Genomic DNA, 23,607 nt, shown 5'->3' with positions numbered 1-23,607 from the left:
GGGAAAACTGAAAAGGGAAAATAATCCATAGTCATTCTTGGGCCTCCTAGTAAGTGACCTTCCTCATTAACAACTTGGGCCTATGGACATGATGATCCAACAGAGCTTTTTAAAATTGAAACAAATCAGTTCATTATACTTCAGGGATGCCATTGTTTCATTCCAGATCTATGGTCATGATTTGGATTATCTTTCTGAATCAATACATGAAATTGTTGTATCAATACATGAAGTTCAACTTGCACACCCGTGCCGCCTTGGCTTCTTGGGCCTAATTCACAGGGCCAAACTAGACATTGAGTGTCATAAGGCCGGAGGGCGGGGAAGAATCGCGTTTCCCTACCGTCACTTTTCTGTCCCATAATAGGGACAAGCAGCTTCTTCTTTCTTCACAAGGGGAAGAAAGAGGAAGCCGCAACGACCACAAAGCCCATTCAGTGGCCGTTTTTATCGTGCTGCTTTTCCTGTACACAGCAGGAAACGGAGGCAAGTTTCGCTCCAATAAAAAAAAAAACGGATTTTCCGGGTCTTATTTTGACATGGAAAAGAGAGTAGAAGGAGTAGGAGATGCACAAAAGGCGGACGATGTTATCAAAAGGACCCGCAAACATCTGTAAGTGGCCAGTAACCAACGTGTTATAAAACGCTCGGCTGATGACGCTCACTGAGTGTCTCTACATTAAGGGAAATCACGTTGTTTACCTGGGGCTGTTGTGCTTCCTGGTTCTTTGGCATGATTGATATGGAAGCTGCATGGGCTGCATTACACGGGAGGAGAGGGGCAACAAGGGGGGAGAGACTGCTGTTTCCTGGCGCTCCTTTAAACAGCAGACATGTTTTGTGGGAGTGCCTCCCTCCCTCCCAGGCATGTGTGTAAAGGGGGGGGGAGTTTTGTGCTGTAAGCCTGCAACCCTCAGCACACTTACTTTGGAGTAAGCCTCATTGAACAGAATGGGACTTACTTCTGAGTAAACATATGGAGAACTAGCACAAACTAATAGAAAGAAGAAAAACATTAAAAAGAATAAGCACAACTCTAAACTATTTATTTATTTATTTATTACATTTTTATACCGCCCAATAGCCGAACTAGCATAAGGAAGGGTCTCCCTTACTTGAGAGCAAGCCAGATCTGCCTCCCTTTGTTGTAGGGAGGCATTTTACTCTCTTATCCACCGATAGCAGGGAAAGTCGTTCCTCTGCAAGCACAATGTCACCTTTACACACTGCTGATTTCATGCCATTAGAGGTTTATTCCAACTTATCTCTGATTTTTTAAAAAACGGACTAAGGTGGTGGTGGTGAGGGAACCACGGAAGACATCCTGTTTGTTTACAGCGTCATGTAATCCACCTGGAAACATCCGCAAGTGGCTAGTCACAAGAGTGCTATAAATCATTCATTTAGAGAAGCCCATAATGTGGGAGATCCATGATCAGATCTCCCAACAACCTTAGCACATTGAAAAGCAGGTTGGGGAGGGATTGGATAGGAGTTGTGGTTTGGGTATTTATTTATTTTTATTTATTTATTACATTTTTATACCGCCCAATAGCCAAAGCTCTCTGGGTGGTTCACAAAAATTGAAACCATAATAAAACAACCAACAGTCTAAAAACACAAATACAAAATACAGTATAAAAAGCACAACCAGGATAAAGCCACGCAGCAAAAATTGATATAAAAGTAAAATACAGAATTAGAACAGTAAAATTTAAATTTAAGTTTAAATTAAGTGTTAAAATACTGAGAGACTAAAAAGGTCTTCAGCTGGTGAAGAAAAGAGTACAATGTAGGCACCAGGCGGGCCTCTCTGGGGAGCTCGTTCCACAGCCGGGGTGCCACAGTGGAGAAAGCCCTGTGGGTAGGAGGGGGTTTAATCGTTCTGTGGGTAGGAGGGGGTTTAATCGTTCTGTGGGTAGGAGGGGGTTTAATCGTTCTGTGGGTAGGAGGGGGTTTAATCGTTCTGTGGGTAGGAGGGGGTTTAATCGTTCTGTGGGTAGGAGGGGGTTTAATCGTTCTGTGGGTAGGAGGGGGTTTAATCGTTCTGTGGGTAGGAGGGGGTTTAATCGTTCTGTGGGTAGGGGGGTTTAATCGTTCTGTGGGTAGGAGGGGGTTTAATCGTTCTGTGGGTAGGAGGGGGTTTAATCGTTCTGTGGGTAGGAGGGGGTTTAATAGTTCTGTGGGTAGGAAGGGGTTTAATTGTTCTGTGGGTAGGAGGGGGTTTAATCGTTCTGTGGGTAGGAGGGGGTTTAATCGTTCTGTGGGTAGGAGGGGGTTTAATCGTTCTGTGGGTAGGAGGGGGTTTAATCGTTCAGTCTGAAGTGATATAGCATAGACACACAGCATTAACATCTTAGTGAGAATTAGGCTTAAGTCTATATCCACCCCATTTTTCACTCCTTTCTGCCCATAAACCACATGCGAGGATCCTCCCAGCCCAGCCCTTCCCTCAGAATCCTGTCACTTCTGCCTTGATTCCCTGTGAGTCTACTCCGCTCAAGTCAGGGGTGGGCAACTTGTGGCCCTCCAGATGTTTTGGCCTAGAACTCCCATCTGCCTTAGCATAGCCAATGGTGAGGGATGATGGGAGGGCCACAAGTTAGCTACAACTGGCTTATGCCATCCTGTTTCTACTTTCTGGGCTTCCTGTACCTTTTATCCACCAGTATATGGAGGGCAGGATTGTGCCTCCTAATTTAATTTTCTAATTTTCTTTCGGTTGACTCTTAACAATTTTTCACTTAAGGTACAAAACTTTCTGTTCTTCTAAGCTTTTTAAATTTTGGATATGTGCTGTTTACTTATAGTAATGGCAATCTGTTGCTATTATTATCATTATCATTAATATAGTGCCATCTATATATACAAAGAACAGCAGTGACTTACGAGCTAAAACAGACATAGGAAAAACAGGGAAGGGGGGAAATGAAGGCATAGGTAAGCAAGTGTTAATTTCAGGGTAGGCTCAAGTAGGCAGGCAGAGCCAACCCACAACTTTTGCTGGGTAGACCGAGATGACTTTGGTCAATGCTGCCTCCTCCCATTGAGAAATGAATAGATGTAACTAGTATCAGCATAAGAAGCCAACATTTATCTTCTTTTCCTTCGTCTATTTTGGCTTGTGCTGTTCTTTCTCTCAGCTTCAGGCAGCTTCAACTCCCACCCCAAGAGCCTGCAGCTCTCTCTCGCTCTCCCATCCCCACCTCTAATGAAGTTTGTTTCATGCCCTAGAGTGTTTGTATTTTGCTAGACTCTGGTGAGTTAGCAGGGCACCTGACAGGCAAGCAAAGTCATGGAAGGAGGCGTTAAATAGGATACTGAGTTTAAGGTGCTCGGGAGACTGCTCTACTAGAAGCAGGTGGGCGACAACAAGACGAAGATTGGATATTTGGCACCTTGCTGTGCTCAGCTGTTTGTTTGCAATATTTATTACAGATCGTTTTGAAAAATTCAGAAAGAGCGCTTGTTTTCACATTTTCTTGGAAACTCTTCACAGTTGTTGCCAAACACAGCTTTTCTGTCCATTTAAAGTTGGTTTTATTGGGCATAAGCATCCAATAGGCTGCTTATGCCCCCACCGATTCCTTTCCACCACACTGATTCCCTTCCGTAAACGGTGGGTCCCGCCAATTCCGTTGTGCTAGCAAGACCCGCTGCTTATGGAAGGGATGTTTAGCGCTTTCTTTGAGAAGACCTGAAACGAACAGAAACACTCGTTTCTAGGAGACAGATTGGCTGAGTTCCCTTATGTGAGCTCCACCGACCTGCCTCCTTCTGGAAACAAGTGTCTCAGCTCACTTTGGGTTGCCCCAGAAGCTTTAAATCACTGTTGTGCAAGCATTGGGGGCCAACTGTGAAAGTGAATTGGTGGAAAGGAAGAGAATCGTTGAGGACATAAGCACCCCATCATTTTCTAAATTATATAGCAGTAAGGCCCAATGTGGCTAATGTTATGATGATGATTTGTTAAACATCTGGTAGGTATACCTCTGCCAAAACATATAATGTAATAAAAATAAAAAGCTTTTAAATTTCAGTCCCTATGCTGTGAGCTGCAAAATCATATCAGAATACCATGGTTCCCACAGCCAGGAGACTGTCAATCCCTTGCCCCACCCCAAGAAACATACTACCACTATGTGCCATGAACGGGTCAAGGGCCTACCCAAGAAATCAAAGTGAATTTAAGGGGGAAACAGAAAGTGTTCAATTACACTTACATTGGCTTTGTCTAAAGGTATAGGGACCAGGGTGACTGGGTTCACACAACATGATAACCCATACTCAAGGGTTGATTATGGGTTGTCATTGAGCCATGGGTTGTTGTTGAACCATGGGATTATTGTGTTGTCTGAATCCAGCCATGCTAACAAATCATGGCTTGTTAACCACGAACAACCCATGAAGAGAGCCTATGATTTGTTGTGGGGGTGTGAGTTGTTATTTGTAGGACCATAACACCAGACAGATCTGTTGGAAGTAGCTCACTCATTCAATTTACTTACTACTAAGAGCAGAAAAAAAATCTGTGTGTATTCTAAGTGCATACGATATGTATCTTGAAAATCTCAACTTCTCTTGGTTTTGTTTGTTTGTTTGTTTTAAGGTTCTTGTTTTTATGACTGCAAACACAGAGTGGGTGGCACTGTCTTGTGTAATCAAATGGATGGCTGAATAACACTGTTAGTTATATGGAGCCATTCTGGAAGTGTTCCACCAAAACAGTTTTTTTCATCTCCAGCTAGGAATATTGGAGAAATCCGTAAAAGCATCAAATAAGTTCAGATGTCTATGAATACGACCTGCGGATTCCACAGTGGACTGGCTTTTCCGGAGTCCCATGGGTGCTCTTCATGATTTATACTCTTCATGATTTTAATTTTTGTGAACTGCCCAGAGAGCTTCGGCTATTGGGCGGTATAAAAACGTAATAAATAAATCAATAAATGGATTCTGTGGACTTGTGGACCGTTTTATTTACTTTTTGGAATTTTACACAAATTTAATCATAGAAAATAATGTAAAAAAAAAAAACACTGACAGAAAATGTGCATTTCACTACAGGCTAAAAAATGAAAGTGTACATTTTGGGGGATTTGCGTGTTTGTGCAAATGCGAATTTGTGCAAATTTGGGATATTGGAAAAAATCCAATTTTGTCAAAGAGCGGATGACAGAATGGAAGGCACCTGATAATCTGCAAAATGCAGATGGAACGAATTTTACCAAGTCTGCACATACTGAGCTCTGGAAAAAAAACCCTGAAAATATAAACCCGAAGCCAACTCTTCAAAGTGCTGATTGGCTGGCCCTCTGTAAAGCCTCCAAGAAACTCCACTCCCCCAGTGCTCAGATCAGTTTTGCATTCTTTTGGAGAAGTTCCCCTTCTTCATTAATAAGAGCCATGTGCACTTATTAGTAAAGGGAAGAAGCAAATCTGATGGTACGCATGTCTGTCATTTTAGTTGAAAAACTGGAAATAAGCTGGCTTTTGCACTCCCACTTGGGGAGTGTGGTATTATCTATTTTTTCATGTTACATCTGTCTTCACCCTAAGATTTCCAGTAGCCAGGCACCAGAGTTTCAGTACCCTGCACAGATCTTTGTCTTTTCTCATAAGTTCTAGAAGTAGCTTAAATTATGCAAAATGAGCAAATCTACTTAATGTATATCATTTATATAGGTCAGAGCATTGAGATTTGCTTAATGTAGGATTGAGTTACTATGGCACAGCATTGGGGCTGGCAGAGACCATCCCTGCCCAACCTGGTGCCCCCCCCCAGATGTGTAGGACTACAGTTCCCAACAGCCCCAGCCAGCATGCTCTGTAGTCAGAGATTATGGTGTTTGTAGTCCAACAAATCTGGGAGGCATCGTTTAGGGAAGGCTGGCACAGGCTGGTTCTTTGGAAGGTTATGCTGTTGGTGAAAACAAGAATGAAATGGAGGGTGCTTCCAGGTAAGGCTTTTATGGAGCCCACAACTTCCCTAGGTAACTGGTTCCATTGTCATACTGATCTTCTCGATCATCCCAGAGTGCAGGACACGGAATAATGGGCTCAAGTTAAAGGAAGCCAGATTCCAGCTAGACATCAGAAAAAACTTCCTGCCTATTATTTATTTATTTATTTATTATTCATCTATTTATTACATTTCTATACCACCCAATAGCCGGAGCTCTCTGGGTGGTCCACAAAAATTAAAAACATTCAAAGTATAAAACAACAATATAAAACCATACTATAAAATATAATATAAAAGCTCAACCAGATAAAAACAGCAGCAATGCAAATTACAAATTTAAAACACCAAGTTAAAATTTATTTATAGACTGTTAAAATGCTGGGAGAATAAAAAGGTCTTCACCTGGCGTCTAAAAGCATATAATGTATTAGATCTCTCCCACACTAGAGGCATTCAAGAGGCAGCTGGACAACCATCTGTCAGGGATGCTTTAAGGTGGATTCCTGCATTGAGCAGGGGGTTGGACTCGATGGCCTTATAGGCCCCTTCCAACTCTGCAATTCTATGATTCTATGATTCATTTATTTACAGGGAGTCTAGGCATCATTATCTTCTACTTATATGATCCTCCTGTGCTTTGTTACCGCTTCTTCTATCTTTTTCCTTAATGCAGAAAACCTGTTAAGAAGAAAAAGATGGAATAGCAGTGTCATGCTTTCTGATTGCTAGTGCTAGGAGCTCTCCGTCTGGAAGTACCCAGAGCTTAATGGGATTGCCGGAGGAAGTAAGAGGCATTGGCACAGAGAACCAAAGTCAAGTGAGCCATGTGCAGGAGAAGATGGCCAAGACTGAGGGCAGGGAGCTCCCACGTCCTTTTATTACAGCAACATGGCAAGGAGCCTGGGGCTAGGAAAGTTGGAGGAAATGATGGTTGAGAGCAAGGATATTCCCCGTAGGTTTCAGTTTATCGTGATATTTTTCTGCACTAGAGAAGTCTGCCTGGTGACTACCATGCAGAAATCCAAGTAAACTGATCATAGCCCTGCATTAATGGACCTTTAAAGAGTTCAGCAAAAGGACAGAACTGGGCCTTGCCATATCTTCTTAACCTTTTTGAAAGAGGATATATAAAGGACTATTATGCTTTTTTAGTTTTCAGCTTCAGTTAAACTACAAATCACTATGTGAATTGTAGCTGATGGCCAAGAGTACTATAAGCCATTTTTGAGCTGAGAAACATTGAGTCCTTTTCTTTTAATATTGCTGGGGTTACTGCAGAAGCAGCTTCTTAAAGCTGTGACAAACAGAGCTACTTGACAATATCTATTTTTCTAGAGGCAAAGAAGGTTATGATGATGTCTTTCTGTTGGATTGACGGCATGACACAAACTGTTTAAATGCCCTTCATCAGTTAAAAATGGAAAAAGCAAAACTAATGCTCTTATTTCAGCCAGGATGGAAAAGCAGATTTAAAAGAAAAACTGGTGCTGCTATGTGATGCGAAAGAAGCAATTGCTTTAAGTTGCAGCAAAAGCAGATTTAACTTGGAGTGAAGGCAGCCGTTATATTTTTAGGTGGCAAAGATTATTTTGATAGTACCTTCACTGCTCTTACAACATACAATCCCTTTTCCAGTCCTGGGGCTAGGCGTGCAAGTGTTCAGCGTGTTATGGCTGTGTCATCTCAATCAGGTGAGGCTGGGGAGGTGCAGAATTGCAGTCCAGACACAGTAATGGGCTGGACGAGGGCTAATAAACTGAAGTTTAATCCTGACGGGATGGAGGGACTGTGGATGTGTCCTGGGTTCGCAATGTTGGTGAACAACCAGTTCTTGATGGGTAAAGAGCAGCTTCAATCCATCATCACTGGAGGCCCAGGTGGCCTAGAATACCTTTCACCAGCTTCAGCTAATTCACCAGCTGCAGCCTTTCCTGGACACGGATAACCTGGGTATGGTGATCCATGCTCTGGGAACCAACAAAGTAATGAGTTATACCAGAAGATAATGTATTACGCCCATGAAGATGGTCTAGAACAGCCTTCCTCAACCTAGGGCGCTCCAGATGTGTTGGACTACAACTCCCAGAATGCCCCAGCCAGCTGGGGCATTCTGGGAGATGCAATCCAACACATCTGGCCCCAGGTTGAGGAAGGCTGGTCTAGAAGCTTCAGCTAGTGCAGAATTTGACAGGTAGAATTCTGACTGGTTGGTCTGGGTGGAACCACATTACCCCAATTCTGAAAGATTTACACTGGCTTCGAGGCCCAATTCAAGGTTTCTGGTGCTTACTTTTAAAACCCTGTTTGGGGGCTGAACCATTTAGGGAATGCTTTAAGTAGGACCTCGTCACATAGCAACCTCCCTTGCATTAACTGTTTCTTCTATCTTTATACATCAGCCTGGACTCCACTAGACAAATAACTAAATAAATACATATTGGCTGATACTAGTGAAGACATCATATTATCTATCCCATTCCAAGCCCCAGAAAGATGAACCTTTCTCCCACCTCTTATCGGTCTATGTATTTTGGAGGTTTTTTTAAATATATATATATATATATATATATATATATATATATGTATATACGGTGCATGTGTATGTGGGTACTAGAAATGTATTCACATAGATTTGGGGGCTGTAAATCCTGCTAGCAGCACCGGCTCCCACTGTTCTTGGGATCAACGTTCCTGATTATTATGGTGTTTTGTCCCCTCCACTTGCCTATACACAAAGAACTCTGGGGCTGGTAGTTCTTGAGGGAGCAGGTCACATAGGGAAGAACAATCTCTCTGCCTCTCAAAACTACAAGTCCTAGTTTTAATTGCACAGGCGCAGAGGAGGAGGGATGCAATGCTGGTCCTTGTGATTGACAGGCAGATTGAGGTGGCTGGAGTGGACAGTTACCTAGGCCTGTCCTGGAGGAAGCATTTTAGCTTGGCCACATCGGGGAGAACCAATGGTCTGCTTGTGGGGTGGGGCCGTTCTGGAACCTACAGTACTATCTTATGGCCCTTTGCCACCTTGAATGGTTGCACCGCAAAGGCCAAGACTGATCCTGAAAACTGATGAAGTAGGAGCCTGATCTTCTGCACTTCCCTGATCAAGGGCTTGTCTTGACAAGGGATTTGCCCCTGTGTGGATCTGGAGTGGCAGCAGGTCATTTATATGACGCAGCCACCATCCCGAAGCCATCCAGGGGCAAAACCCCCCAAAGCTCCATTTTTTTAAAAGTTGGGCACTTACCCTGACGTTTTTCTCTTGGAGGTGCTTTGGAGGCGTATCTGAGCAGATGGCGAACCCTGATTGGTCGCTATCTGCTCAGACGGGGGGATGACAGGGTGGGCCGGTGGGCTGAATGGCCACTGGCCCGCCTCCGCGGTTCTCCAGCATGGGGGGAAGCCACCCAAAAGTTTTTAAAAACTAAAGAATTGGGGATGCCAGGAGGCACGGGCGCCCCATGCATGGGCTCAGCACCTCCTCCAAAGTAAAGGGGGGGGGAACAAATGGGCATGCCAGGAGGTGCTCCTCCTCACATGCAAATCCCAGCGCTTGCTCCTTCGCGTGTGGATCATGTGAAGGAGTGCAAAAGCAGGGGTTTGGGGCTTACAGCACAAAAGCGCCGTCAAGATGAAGCCCAAGTATCCTCCAGCTTACTATACTCCCTGCTCTGGCTTTAGCAATAGACCAAAGGGCCCACGGCTAAGAGAACAGCCACTGTATGTCTGGCCCTAAGCATTGCCAGGCCTTGGACCCAATTGCACCCACTTGTCACCCAACAAAATATCTGTCCTGGCCTTGGTGAGATGATGGCATGGCCTTGGGTACACAGCTATTGGGAATGGGCTAAATTGACGGAAATCCCCTTATTGCAAAAGGGAGGACCTGGTGGCCTTCAAAATCCCCTTCCAGGCCTAGAATTGAAAGGAGGAAGCAGAAGGAGGTGTGCCTGAGCTGGCAAGAGAGCTGGGCTGGAGATGGTAGTCAGGTGAGAGGAAGCTGAGAAAATGTGAGGTTACACCGATGAGCTGATATGGGGAGGAATTCACACATCCCTATTTTGTTGACTCCCTTACCTTTTAAAAGAAAATCGGCTGTGCATTTATCACACGACTGCACCCAATAAGAGACCTGCCTTGCCATTTAATAGATGCAATTTGACTTTGCTGGCATTGGTGCTCTTTAATTACACTCGCTGATGTTATTCTTCCCCACCCTGCTCCAGCGGTTGCCTGCATAGAAATCTCCATGGATTTACCATCCTGTCCTAAACCCGCCGAGGACTTATTTAAAACAATGCAGGTTGTTTTGTTCTAACAACTGGGATGACAACCACATGGAGCGTTTACAGAGGAGGTGGATGTCTATCTGAATGCTTCCTGCAAACGTTTTGCCAGGCATTTATTGCATCCCCTTGGCGGTGGATTACTTTAATTTAGTAGAAGCAAAGGGGATTTGCCATCAGGTTAACAAGGAGGAGCAGGATGAAGGGGGATGCTTCCAAGTGCTCCGATCAGGTGGGCGCCTCTCAAATCCCACCCATGGAAACGTGTGCGCCGGCTCTGCAGTGCCAGCCGGCTCAGTTCGACTGCTTCAGTGTTTACCGGATGAGGGATGCAGAAGGGATGAGAGCTTTCAGCCGAGCTTTGCTTGGGGGGAAATAGAGGGAGGGGGAGACAGGGAGGTGTGTCTCTCTGCATGTGGCTGCTGCTTTTGCCCCCTGCTTAAGAGGTTGCTCTATTCTCTCCATAGAGCCTCTCTGATCACACACTTGGCAAAGACCTGCAGAGCACGAGGACAGGGCAAAGGCAGTGAGTATCTTTTCTTGGTCTCTATGTCTGTCTATTCGTCTGTCTGAGATGCACGACCCATTTTTATTTGTCTGCTCTTTCTCCCTGTGTCTGCATTTTGGGGGCATTCTTAGTGTCTTTGTCTCTCCCCTTTTAAAAATTCTTGTGCTAGCCTTGTATCCTTTGCTGTCGTTTCCCCCCCTTGAATAGCACCACCCAAATATATGAAATAATGTTCGCGCTGACCATGTAGTAACGTTTCGCTTAAGTTGGGTGACACAACATGGGCAAACTCTCACCTACCCAGTCTCGTCTCCTGCCCCGGTCTTCACAATCTGCACCTGAATGCACTGAAGGATTTCTTGCACCTCTTCTGTTTATGGCAAAAGGAAAGGTAAATTCCTTTGTAGAGAAAAGAGGTGAGACCACCCTGGTTGTCCCCCCAGACGAAGTTAAAGATCTCCCTTTTGCAAAAGTGCTTTTGTATCACCCCTGTTGTGCTAAGGATAAGGGTGGGATGAGGGAGATGGAGCAAAGGGAATATTCACCAGTGCTTTGGCTCGTTCCTGAAATCAGTGAATAGACTAAAACCCTTCTGAAATCCTGGGGGTGTAGGGAGGGAACAAGAAGACGATTCACCTGCACCCTTATCTACAGGAGGTGCTTTAGTCGAGAAACGGGGGAAAGTAGAGGAAGGGGACAGGCTGTAGAGAGGATCAGACTGCTGGAAGATTGGATGTCCCCAAAATGAGGGCAAATGACATCTGGGGGCTGCCTATATGCACCAAAAGCCCTGGGGTGGCTGTGAAGTGGCACTGCATTGATTAAACGATGCAGCAGTCACTGCGCAGCTTTGCCATGAAACTGCGAAGCAAAGAAGTCGGGGACTTACCCCGACTTTTTTCTCCAGAGTGAGGCAAGTATGGTGCATCCACCATCTATCCTCACTCCAGGGTTGCGGCAGAGGCGTGGCCGGGCAGATGGCGCCCCTTGATTGGTTGCCATCTGCCCGGGCAGGGGATGGGCCCGGTCCCTGGAAACCCTGCGCTTTTGCTGCTGAGTTGGGATTAGCTGCCGCCACTCAGATGCAGCAAAACCACTGGGCAGCACCCTAGGCGAAACCTTGTGAAGAGCTTTCAAGTTGATGGTTGCTTTGTCTCTACCCCGTCCCGTCCCGTCCCATCCCGGCCTGGCCCAGCCCCAAACCAGCATGGAAGGAGAAGTCAAATCCTTGGTCAGCCACAGAAGCTTGTGCTTCTGCATTGAGCTGGGGGAAGAGTAGAACCCAGTTTTTTTCTCTTATTGAAAATTCTGGCCAGTGGAAATCCAGGAAAGCAGCCTCACGTGCTTCAGCCTCACATGGGGATGGGATGGGGGCTGAGACTGTGATAATGAGGAAATTCAAAGGGGCTTAGGGAATTACAGGGATTGATTTCAGCTAAAGTATAGCACAAGGCAGACAGTTGGGGTGGGGATTAAAAGCAATGAACTGGCTGGCATACAATGCAATCCCTGCTCCATTAGTTAGACGAGAAGAAGCTCTGAGGGTCTCTGGGTATCTGTGTTTTATCATAATCGGATTTTAAATGGATGCCAGGATTTGACCACAGGTAACCTACGTTGGAATTTTTGAAGGCCTTCGAACCCATCTCCCTGCCTCTGACTGCATTGCCAATCTTTTCTGTCTCCTTTATCTTTTGTCTTCCTGCTAAGGCACGAAAGGGGATAGGTTGCAAATAATTCTCCTTGCGTGGTGTTAAATATACAAAATAACTGCATCCATTATAAACTACATTGTCCCCTCCCCTCCCCTCTCTGTTTCCCCATTAATAACAATCCTTCGCTTTTGTTTTGTTCCTGCGAATTCCAAGGCTTTAAAGCACTTTGCATGCATTATTTCAATAATCCTCAATACACCCACCTTACAAGGTAGGTCAGTATGATTACCTCCATATTGCAGATGTGGAAGCTGAGAGAGCAGCAGGCCTAAGTCCACCTAGTGAGTTTGAAGCAGTGATCGAGATTTGAGCCGGTGACTTCCCTTGTCATGCTTTTGGGTCCTTACATCACTTCTCATTATTATCATTTCTATATCGTAAATAAGGGGCTGAGGCTGATAGATGGTAGACTCTTACCTAAGACCACTAATACAGTAGTCTTAAACCTTTTCAGACTCGGGACCCACCTTTAACTCCAGTTAAAGGACCTACCTTTAATTGCAACTTCTTCTTCTTCTTCTTCTTCTTCTTCTTCTTCTTCTTCTTCTTCTTCTTCTTCTTCTTCTTATTATTATTATTATTATTATTATTATTATTTTAACACAATATTCCCATCTTTCTCTTTCTGAGCACTATAGTGACCATATGCAAAGGACGACAAGGGTTCTGCACCTTTCAAAACTTCATAGGTAGGGGAGTTTGGGCAGATGATGCTTGACATCGAAGGATGAAAACGGCTGGGTCTGTTGAAATTCCCTCTTCTAACACAGCTATAACACACAAAGCAACTCTGCCCTGGGCATCTGGCTGACCTGCCTACCCACTCACTCCAGCCCATAGCCTTCTTTCCAACTTTTTCTTTTTAACATCAGCTGCCCACTTTAGGTCATTCTTGACTCACCAGTAGAAAGGCGAGGCAAAATTTGAACGGGGAACTCCCATGCTCATTCTTACAAGAGAGGTGTGTTGTAGTGGTAATGTAACAACTGAAGACAGGGAATGTACCTTTAGGGGGAAATTGGCAGCTGCACAATATTTAGCCTTTCCGCTCCTCTGCAACTGCACCCCCAATCCCCCATCCCACCCCCCAACAGCTGCAACACTTAGAGACCTGAAGTAAACCAGGCTGGGGTGGGAAATGGCTTCCAGGGAGAATCTATCTTGGATTGAGCACCTTCCACCTGCCAATTCTATCTTGCAGATGCCCTCCTGAAACCATTGACCTCCCACTCCAGTTCAGCTTTCTTCCAGTTTCTGATCTCAGCTGGGGGAAAATGGCCTCAAAACAGCCGAGGGAGGGGGATTTGCAAGGGAGAGCACAGTAGGGTAGAGGAAGGTCACATACCCTGAGCTTGCCTGCTAGTTCTGCCCCGTAAATGTGCTTCCCTGCCCCTGCAAACACAGCTTTGGCAATGCACGTTTGCAGAGGTGTCGTATAGTTGTGCCGTTCACCGCTGCGCTGTAAGGACTCCCATCACTTTCCTGCCTGGCTGTTCTTTCAGTCATGCAGTTCACTGCTCATTTCCCTTGTCAAATTGGTGCTGGGCCCCAGCTGGCCAAGGTCGGCATCTGCTAGTTTTGCCCCTTTCTCTTTCCCCTTGTCCTTGCTCTCCCGAAATCCCCACCCACCATGAGAACTTGCTGGTAGATTCCTGGGGGTGAGTATGCGTGTGAACATTCAAGTCTGCCAAAGAGGCAGCATCCATTTACAGCCACGTGAAGCCCTCCTTTTATTTCACTTACAGACCAATGCCAGCTTTTTGATGGTGCCCTGTCCGGGAACCTCACAGAGGGATGTCAGGGGCATGAGGGTAGCTTGTCCTCCTTAACCAGCTCATTCGTGAGCTGAGAACTTCAGCTTTTGCTGAACAACATTGCGCTGCTGCAACCTCTCAACTGCTTTTCCATTGGCGACCTGAAAGCTGGACCTTAGCCTCAGTGCCAGGGGGAGGGACCCCAGCAATCGCCTTTCCTGCTAGGACCAACCCTACGTTCTGAACAGCTACAAGGAAATTTAACTGTCGCTTGCCGGAAGCAAGAGAATTCACTGCGCTGAGGACAGTTACCCCCCTTTTGCAAAGGTTTCTTTGATTTTAGGCAAGAGAACACAACACTGTTACTCTTTCCCTCCCATGAAATCTTGATTCCTGGAAACTACGCTGCTGACCACCCACACAAGCCAGTCAAGTGAAGGCATTAACAAACTGGGATGCCTGCATGGCAACATTACTGATGCTACAGAGGTAACTGTTAAGTAATAATAACACCTTTCTCAAATCTCTCTCCCCCACCCCCCTTCTCTGTCATACACGCACCAACTTCTTTGTCTGAGAAGACTCTCAGCCTACGTGCACCAACTTGGGATGCTTCCAGACGAGGCTTTTGTGGAGCCATCACCCTGCCTCATTCACAGCATTTTATTGTCTTCCACTCGTTTCCCTTCTGTGTTTTCCCATTGCTTCTGCCATCTTTTTTTCTTACTCTGGAAAATCTGTTGAAACAAACAAGCTACGCCTCCTAACCGTTGGGGGTTAGGACCCCCTTGAAGCAAGCCCTCTTGGTTTCTGTGGGACTTAGGCCAGCTCGACACCTGCACAAGGATGAGGCGAGCACAGATTGTACCACTTCAGACTGCAGGTGAGAGAAGGCCCTTTTGGAATGCTCCCTGTGTAAACACAGCAGAGAACTAGCACATCAGGGAGAGAGGATCTAGCTCAGCTCTCTTCCTGATGTGCTATTTTTCTACACACAAGGTGCTTTTAAAGCATCCTTCTTTATTTCCCAATCACGTGATTCTGGATTGAAGCATGTCAATCTCGTTGTAAAAATCCTCTTCTTCTCCTGCCTGGTTCTTTTCCCCTTTCCACTCCTCACATTTTCCCTTCCTGGACATTACCAGCCATTTCCCACCCATGATGAGGCCTCACGCCGGCTCTGCTTTGCTGCAGCCTCTCTGCCTCCTGTGTATTGTCACTCCCTCCTTCAGTCCCTTCCTCTCAGACAGCGGTGGAGTTCAAGCAGCATCGCAGTGAGGCAGGCCATGGATCTGAACTGAGAAATCTGCTCACAGCATTTGACAGAACAGACCTTGCAAGCAAGGGGGCCGGTTGGGAATGTGGGTGTAGAAAGCATGAAAAGCATCTCAAGTTGGGACAGACAAACCGAAGTCTTGATTAAAACTGCCCCAAGGTCTGCAGTCATATTCCATAACAGGAACAGGGTATTTGCATTCAGTGTCCCTATATCAATAGATTGAGCCTTAGTGGAATTTTGCCTTTATAGCTCTATTAGGATTCTAGACCACAATTCTTATTAAATGGCATAGTAATTAGACTGCAACTGTTAATGTAGCGGACTAGGATTGGGGAAAGCCAGGTTCAAATCCCAACTCAGCCATGAAATCCATTGGGTGACCTTGGAACAGTCACTGGCTGTGTTTGCACAATCGAGGAAGGAAAACAAGCCATCATAGCTTATTTTCCTGCCCTGGGCATGCCGGTCATGTGCTGCGTCATTACCATAATTACTCTCGCTGGGCTCCGTTTGTCATGTTGACTGAACCCAGCGAGGCTGTGTGGTGGGGGTGGGTTACAAACCACCCTGCAAACTTAGAACAAGCCATGGCTTTTTTTCCTTCTCTGATTGTGCAAACCTGGTCATTGTCTCTCAGCCTAGACTACCTCACAGGATTGTTGTGTGAGGGAGAACAATGAGCTCCTTAGCATAAAGGTGAGATAAATTTTTAATAAATACGGACATATTTAACCAAGGGTGCTTCCAGATGGAGGGGTCCTGGCACTAACAATCCAAAGTCTTTGCACAGCTGTTCCTTCTTTTTTATCCTTTGTGGATCTCCATGGTGGGATGGAAGAAGCTTGGGAGAAACGGGAGGGTTACGAGTGAAGATGACTGCCTGGAGGACTGCCACCCTGAGTAAAATTCAGTAAATGAGGCAGGATGGTGCTATAAAAAGCCTCATCTGGAAGCACCTTGATAAAGTGGCTGCATTCAGATGCCACTTTAAGCCACGGTAGGTTAATAAACTAATCACAGTAGCTTGTTTTGAAAATAAGCTACTGTTATCCCCCACACAATCAAACAAATAAGCTACTATGCATAGCTTATTAAGCTGCTGTGTATACTGTAAGAGCTCCATCACACCAGCATTTTATTGCACTCTCGTCATGCCTGGTTTGTGGTTCTTCAACGCAGTACCCACATGACCTTGTCACTCTCCTGCACTCATCTCGCCTCTTCCCCTTCCTTTTCCGTCTTATTTTGGAGCAGGGAAAGTTTGGTTAATTTCCTCCATGCGGGATTAAAGCGCCCTTCTGCCCCCGTGTGTTGCCGTCCTCACATTTTTTCTTTTGTTGGGTGGGTGTGCTTTGAACGTGTTCTTGCTGACGAAAGAGGAGGGTGGGGTGGGTCTCCTCCTCCAGCACACCATGTGGAATGAACTGAGCTGGTTGAATGGGCTTTTACTGCTCCAATCCCACTCTCCTTGCCTGCAGAAATGGCGCCCAGCCGATTAAATGTTGAGTCGATAAAATGCTAGGCAACAAAGCCAGAGCGAGGAGGTGGGAGAGGCTCCTGTCCATCACCCAACAAGAACCAATGAAAGGGAGGGGGAAGGAGAAGGGGTGGCGTGGGGTGGGCACAATAACAGGAGAACAAACAAGTGAAAAGAGAGTTCACCGGTACAGCAGCGATTGTGAAAGGGAACGGCACTTGCTGCACTAAAGAAACAGAGGTCAAAATCGCGGGTGCATACCAGGAAAAAAAAGTAGGTATGATGGAGCTTGAAGTCCTCCCCCCCTCCTGCAGTCCTCCTGCCCCAGGAGGGGTGCTATTTCACGCATTGACAACATCTCAGCAGCCTGTTTTAAGCTTCCACAATATCCCAATGGGAGGGAGAGGTGAGTTCAGCGCTTCCAGCATCGTCCTGATAAGGGAATGGTGGCTCCAAAGCTCCGGAAGTATGCAGGATTGGGACCAGACTCCATACACAGCATCCCCCTAGTCGGAAGGCACCTGATGCACCATCAAAACACTGCCCGATTATACACAAAGGAGTGTATAAAACCCAAGTGCACCAAAAATTGGGGGGTTCCTCAATGGTATTCCCCGTAGTAATCTATGGCTGTGAGAGCTGGACCATAAGGAAGGCTGAGCGAAGGAAGATAGATGCTTTTGAACTGTGGTGTTGGAGGAAAATTCTGAGAGCGCCTTGGACTGCAAGAAGATCAAACCAGTCCATACTCCAGGAAATAAAGCCAGACTGCTCACTTGAGGGAATGGTATTAAAGGCAAAACTGAAGTACTTTAGCCACATAATGAGAAGACAGGATACCCTGGAGAAGAGGCTGATGCTAGGGAAAGTGGAAGGCAAAAGGAAGAGGGGCCGACCAAGGGCAAGGTGGAGGGATGATATTCTGGAGGTGACAGACTTGACCTTGGGGGAGCTAGGGGTGGCAACGGCCGACAGAAAGCTCTGGTGTGGGCTGGTCCATGAAGTCACGAAGAGTCGGAAGCGACTGAACGAATAAAGAACAAACTTGCCAATAATCTGCCATGCTTGGTCACTGGACCTCTTGACTTCGATGTTTTTTTGTATTGTTTTGTAGGATGTTATATATCAGGAAGAAAAGGGCAGCCTTGCAATATCTACATGCAGAAAATACGAGGGGTTGGTTCCAGGACCTGCCTTCCTCAAGAAGAAGAGACCTCTGCTCACAAAAGGTCCCTATGACTGATTTTTGGGGATCCTCCTCCCCCCAGACACCACCCATTCAGTGGGTCTCCTGACTCCCCGTGTAGTGTTTCCAAGGGGTTGGAGGGGCTGCCATGAGAAGGAAGGGGCAGGAAAGTCCAGCACAGTAATCCAGCATAAATCTGGATCCAGGCCAAGGTCTGCACACTTTGACCAGTTTAATTGCTAGGTTAATCCACTAAAGATTGGATTGACTGGGGAGCCAGTTTTTATTTGTGAAGGCAGATTTTAATTGAAGCTAGTTTGCATTAATTGCATAGTTGCTTATTTTTTAAAAAAAGCTATTTTGGGACTAGTGGTTTACAGGGCTAAGGAATTAGAAGGAAGTCGTATTTTCGTTTTTATCAGGGAGTTGTGTTTTTTTGTTTATTAGATTATAAGTTATCTTTCAAACTTGCATTTTCTTCAGCAGCTCAGAAGGGTAACTGCACTGACATATTAGCAATATGCAAATATATATTTAGTGTCATTATTTAAAAGGCAGAGGATTAATAAACTAAACACTCTTTAAATGGTTAACAGTCGTAAAAAGGTCATAGGGAAATGAAAGCTTTTTAGGTACCATTTTGAAACTCTTTGGTTGGGAAATGGGATCAGATTGTGCAGTACAATAATTTGGCTCACCACCTAATAGGAATGCCTTCTGCACATCTTGTAATATACAGGTACTTATTTTCCTTCATCAGATGCTGGACAGCATGTTAAAGGTTCCTCTGTTTTCTGTTGTTGTTGTAGGATTTAAATGCTATGGGGCAGGCTGCATGGTGCCAGGGAGATGTGAGCATCTAATTCAGCTAACATTTAGATTTGCTCTAAAATTACATTTAAAATAATTCAATAAATAGAAACTATCCTTAGAGTGATTCTAACAGAAGGGAGAAGTGGGCACAGGGAAATTATCTCGGAGATGGTGCCAAAGCTTTTGGCAAAGGCTTCCCATCCCATATGGCATCGAGAAATGTCATTTTATATTTAACTGTGCAGTGATGGAAAGCTCTTGCAGCCTGTTTCACAGCAAAGTTAGCAGAAGACAAGTCTTGTGAAGACTACGAGCTGAACTTTCCTAGAGGTTTTGGACGTTGCGTGCCACTGTGGCAGCGTGGAGTGGTTTTCAACCTGTATTTTGTGGGACCTTTAGAAAGCTATGGGGGTTCCTCAGTAAGAAGATCAGCTTCCCAGAAAGGTGACCTTGCCCTGCAAGGCGAAGAGAGGTGTAGGGTATGTTCAGGAGTGCACTTGCAGTTGATGAAGGGAGATGGTGAATTGCGCACTGGAGTGAAGTTTGCACCTGCTTACCAAGTTTGGTCTGGCAGATGGCTATTGTAATAGCAAAAGATGGAAGGATTTGGTGAGGCACATGGAACAGAACTGCGCAGCAACCTCTTACATTCCTGGCAGCTTCAGCAGTTGTGGAAATCCTCTTTCCTTTAGTCATGTTAGTTAACATAGGAAATGGACTGGGCTCTAATACTCAAGATTCACAACCCACTGCGAATGCTGCAAACTCTTGTATCATAGAATCATAGAATAGCAGAGTTGGAAGGGGCCTACAAGGCCATCGAGTGTATACAGATACACTTGGCAGAGAGGCCTGGTAGGCTGCAGCTGCCTCTTGAGTGTACACTTGGGACCAAACTAAGACATAGGTCTGTTTATTAAACCTACGCTTGCCCGTTTGGCTATAAATTGGGGGCGGGTAGAGGTGTATTTTCTATATCAAAATGTTTGCGCAGAGAAGGGGGGAACTGGTTCTCCTTTGCCTTACTTTGCTTAGCTGCTTTAAGCCATTTAGTTCTGCTCAGTTCTGGTATTGGAGCTGGGTGAAGGGAAAAGGCTTAAAGCATCTGAGCATGTCAAGATGAGGGAAGGAGGGGTTCATTCCCCTCCTGTGCACACTCATTTGCATATAAAAAGTAGACCCTCCCACCCCTGCTTTATAGGTAAATGGGCAAGCATGTGTTTGATAAACATGCATACATCTGGTTTGGCTGTTATTAGCAGACCAGAGCGGACGTCTGCATCAAGGGTGTTGAACCTCTTTCAGCCCACGGGCTGAATTCCATGGTGGAGAAGGTCTCAGGGGCCACATTTCAGTGGGGGCGGGGCTGAAGGCTAATTTTGGGTGTGGCCAAAATGACAAAGGATGCAAAAATACCACTGTATTGTAATGTAAGCCTCTTACTTTAGAGGCATTTTGACCTTTTAGAATGGGGATAAAACTGCAAGAGCACCAGGAAAGGGATTGGAGGGAAATGGGGAAAGGTATGGCAATCTGGGAGACCCTGGAGGATGGGATTAGGACAGCAGTAAGGCTGGATTTGGCTCCTGGGCCTGAGGTTCCCCACCCCTGTTCTGCATAATATGAGAAATGGCCCATTAATTGTAAATCATATGAACATTTAAATGCCATAATATTTTCAATTGGCCTTGCACATCATCATCATCGGTGACTGAATATACAACCTTACCTGGGACTGTCTTTTTGAGTAGATTTGCATGGGATTGTGCTATATGTTTTGGGTGAATATGTTCACGTAGCTTTCAGAACGTGTTTCTGACTATTTTTTTTTTACTTCTGTTTGGGGAGGTACGTCCAAGCTTCTTTCCGAGTCGCCGTTACATAATAACAGAGACGTGATTGGATTGGTACTTGTATCGCCTAAATCTGTGGGTCGGTGCAAACACATTGGAAAGTGTGGGTGGAAATTGTTTTTAAAGGAAGACAAAGTGATTTTGTTCACAGATTAGCCAGGAGCAAATGAAAAATTGATCCTGACCACCGGGCTTTTCCAGCCAATTCCCTCTGCCCAAAGGATGACCTTCGAAACATAACAAAGCTACCTTAGAGTGCTGGGTTGTTAAAAAAACACACACACCATTTTAATTAGTTCTAATTAACAGACATGGATATAAACCAACTCTCTGTTTTCCGGAGCTTTGTCTTGAACTGTAACAAACTCTTTCAAGCTTTTCTCTGCAGTCACAAGGATTATGGGGAGACATGCATTGAAACTGAAATTCTCATCATGACCTTGTTTTTAAATTGTGATGTAAGATTGCATAAACGTCTTGCCTTCCAGGTGCCTTGCATTCATACAACTTCAATGCCCAGGGTTGTTAGTCTTCTGGCAGAATTCTAGGTGGAATTTAGTGTCTAGCACAGAATTGGGGTTTGCAGGCGTAATAACAGTTTTTAAGTTTAAAAATAAGAGAAAGGGAATTTTTAATGTTCCACAAAATGGTGGCCCCCTCCCCAGTCGTATTGGACTACAACCTCCATCATCTCCTATTATTGACCCTGCTGGTTAGGGCTGCTGGTAGTTTTTCTGCCTAAACATGTATAGCAGCCTTCCTCAACCTGGGGTGCTCCAGATGTGTTGGACTACAACTCCCAGAATGCCCAGCTGGGGCATTCTGGGAGGTGCAGTCCAACACATCTGGAGCGCCCCAGGTTGAGGAAGGCTGATGTATAGGATTGCACCCTAAGTGAATGGAATAGCAGCCCAGGGTCAGTGCCTAGATCGGAGGTTGCCTGGGCATTCAATGAAATGTGGGGTGTCTATGATGCCACTTTGCAGCTGCTCCCCCCCCCCAAACCCTGTAGCATCGCTGCTGTGGGACAGGAGTGCTAATTCTAGAAGCCAGGAGGGAGCGCAGGTTATCCGACAGCCATCCCACTTGTCAAGACTGGCCTCTGCCCAATGCCCTACATTTCCGGGCTTACTCTGTACTGGGAACTGCCCCTAGGAACACCCCCAAACCGAAGCCACCACTGACAGGTGGGAGAAACAACACGATGGCATCCGTGTAAATAGAAAGGTCACAGTAAAAGGACATCAGAAGAAAGTGCAATTTCATAAGTAAAACCCCAATGCAAGTTGGCGGCTGCATCATATAAACAATGCAGCGCCACTGCGCAGACACTATGGAGTATATAGAGCATATAGACAAGCCCATGCGTAGGTTCAGAATAGACAAAAGGATGTACTTCTTCATTCGATATGTAATGCAACCTTCCTCAACCTGTTTTCTCCCAGTTTGGGATGAGAACTCCCAGAAGTCTCAGCCAGCACGGTCCATTGTCTGAGCTGGGGAAGATTAGGACAAGTTGGTTCTTTGTCTCACTTTGGAAGGCTGTGCTATCGGTGAAAACCATGATGAGATGGAGGGTGCTTCCAATGAGGCTCTTATGGGGCAGACACCCCACTGGTTGGGGGATGCTGGGAGTTGTACTCCAAAACATATGCAGGGCACCAGGTTGGGGAAGTCTGGCATAATGTATGGAATTTGCTGCCATAAGATGAGGTGATGCCTTGAAATGGGGGTGAGACAATTTTATGGGGGGTATCAAAGGCGAGTGGGTCAGTGGCACCTCCGAGGGCAGTAGCAGTACAATGCAGAACATCAGCTGCTGTGGGACAAATGGCAGGGAAGGGCGGTCATTTTCCTGCCCTGCTTGCGGGCTTCCTGGAGGCATCTGGCAGAGGATGGTGGAGCAGATAGATCCAGGGTCTGATCCGGAAAGACAGTCTTCGGATGTTCTTATACTATGCTGTTAATTGCTCTCCCTTCTCTTTCTCTCCCATTTGCTCCCCTACCTTGTATGACTGACTGCAGAAACAGAGGGATGAGGACTCGCCTGGGCTGTCTGTCTCACAAATCGGACTCATGCAGCGACTTCACGGCTATCCTTCCGGACAAACCCAACCGGGCTTTGAAGTGAGTGTAGAGAGAGGCAGCCCGCCCCCACCTTGAGTTGCTCCACTGGGGAGGAGGATGGGTTAGATTAGGAACCCATAAGGAAATTCATCTTTACAGGTCAGGTTTTGTGACCAAGGATTAAAGTAAGCCCCGATCTTTATACATAGCCTCTTTTAACCAGAATAAATTTAACCTACGCAGCTTGCAAGAATATCAGAAACTCTTATGTGAAATAATTGGTCCATTGAGATGCCAAGACAAAATCCCCTCTTCTGATATACAATTTCAAATAGTATAAGTGAGGGACAAGCAAACAAACAAACTGAATTTGAAGTGAGCGCTGGAAACCTCTCTCAGAAGAAGGTGGAGTCTAGATTTCTCATATGTATCCAAATCTCTCTCTACTCATAATTTGCTTTACTTTGTGCCACTGAGCATGCACAAAATGCCTTCCCCTTGTCACACTGTCAGGTACTCAGAACGGGATGCTAGCACAGTTAGTAACCACAGCGATGGATTAGGCTCCTGATGCAGAGGAGGCAGGGCAATGATAGAGGGATGCTGTTGCCGGGACAACTGGTCCTGTGGTTTCAAGATCTGGCAGGATGAACACAGGACGGGAAGGCTGACCAAGAGGCCGGCGGAGAGGGAAGAATGCCGAG

At 45.7% G+C, this 23,607-nt stretch overlaps 1 protein-coding gene across 2 annotated transcripts in view; it reads left to right on the top strand.

Annotated features, from left to right (window-relative positions):
• RGS8 (regulator of G protein signaling 8) overlaps nt 1-23,607 on the top strand; it is a 47,340-nt gene that overhangs the window by 5,188 nt on the left and 18,545 nt on the right. Inside the window, exons 1-3 of one of the 2 annotated variants that reach the window (XM_063117184.1) lie at nt 10,448-10,483; nt 10,719-10,777; nt 22,862-22,963. In XM_063117184.1, coding sequence (XP_062973254.1) covers nt 10,451-10,483; nt 10,719-10,777; nt 22,862-22,963 — 194 coding nt within the window. In that variant the 5' untranslated portion in view covers nt 10,448-10,450. Of the gene's footprint in view, nt 1-10,447; nt 10,484-10,718; nt 10,778-22,861; nt 22,964-23,607 lie in introns of those variants that run through there. The other variant, XM_063117175.1, reaches the window with a different exon arrangement.

The sequence above is a fragment of the Elgaria multicarinata genome, chromosome 1, assembly GCF_023053635.1.
Source record: "Elgaria multicarinata webbii isolate HBS135686 ecotype San Diego chromosome 1, rElgMul1.1.pri, whole genome shotgun sequence".
NCBI lineage: Eukaryota > Metazoa > Chordata > Lepidosauria > Squamata > Anguidae > Elgaria > Elgaria multicarinata.
The sequence above is the reverse complement of the archived record's forward strand: the minus strand, read 5'-3'. Positions and strand labels throughout refer to the sequence as shown.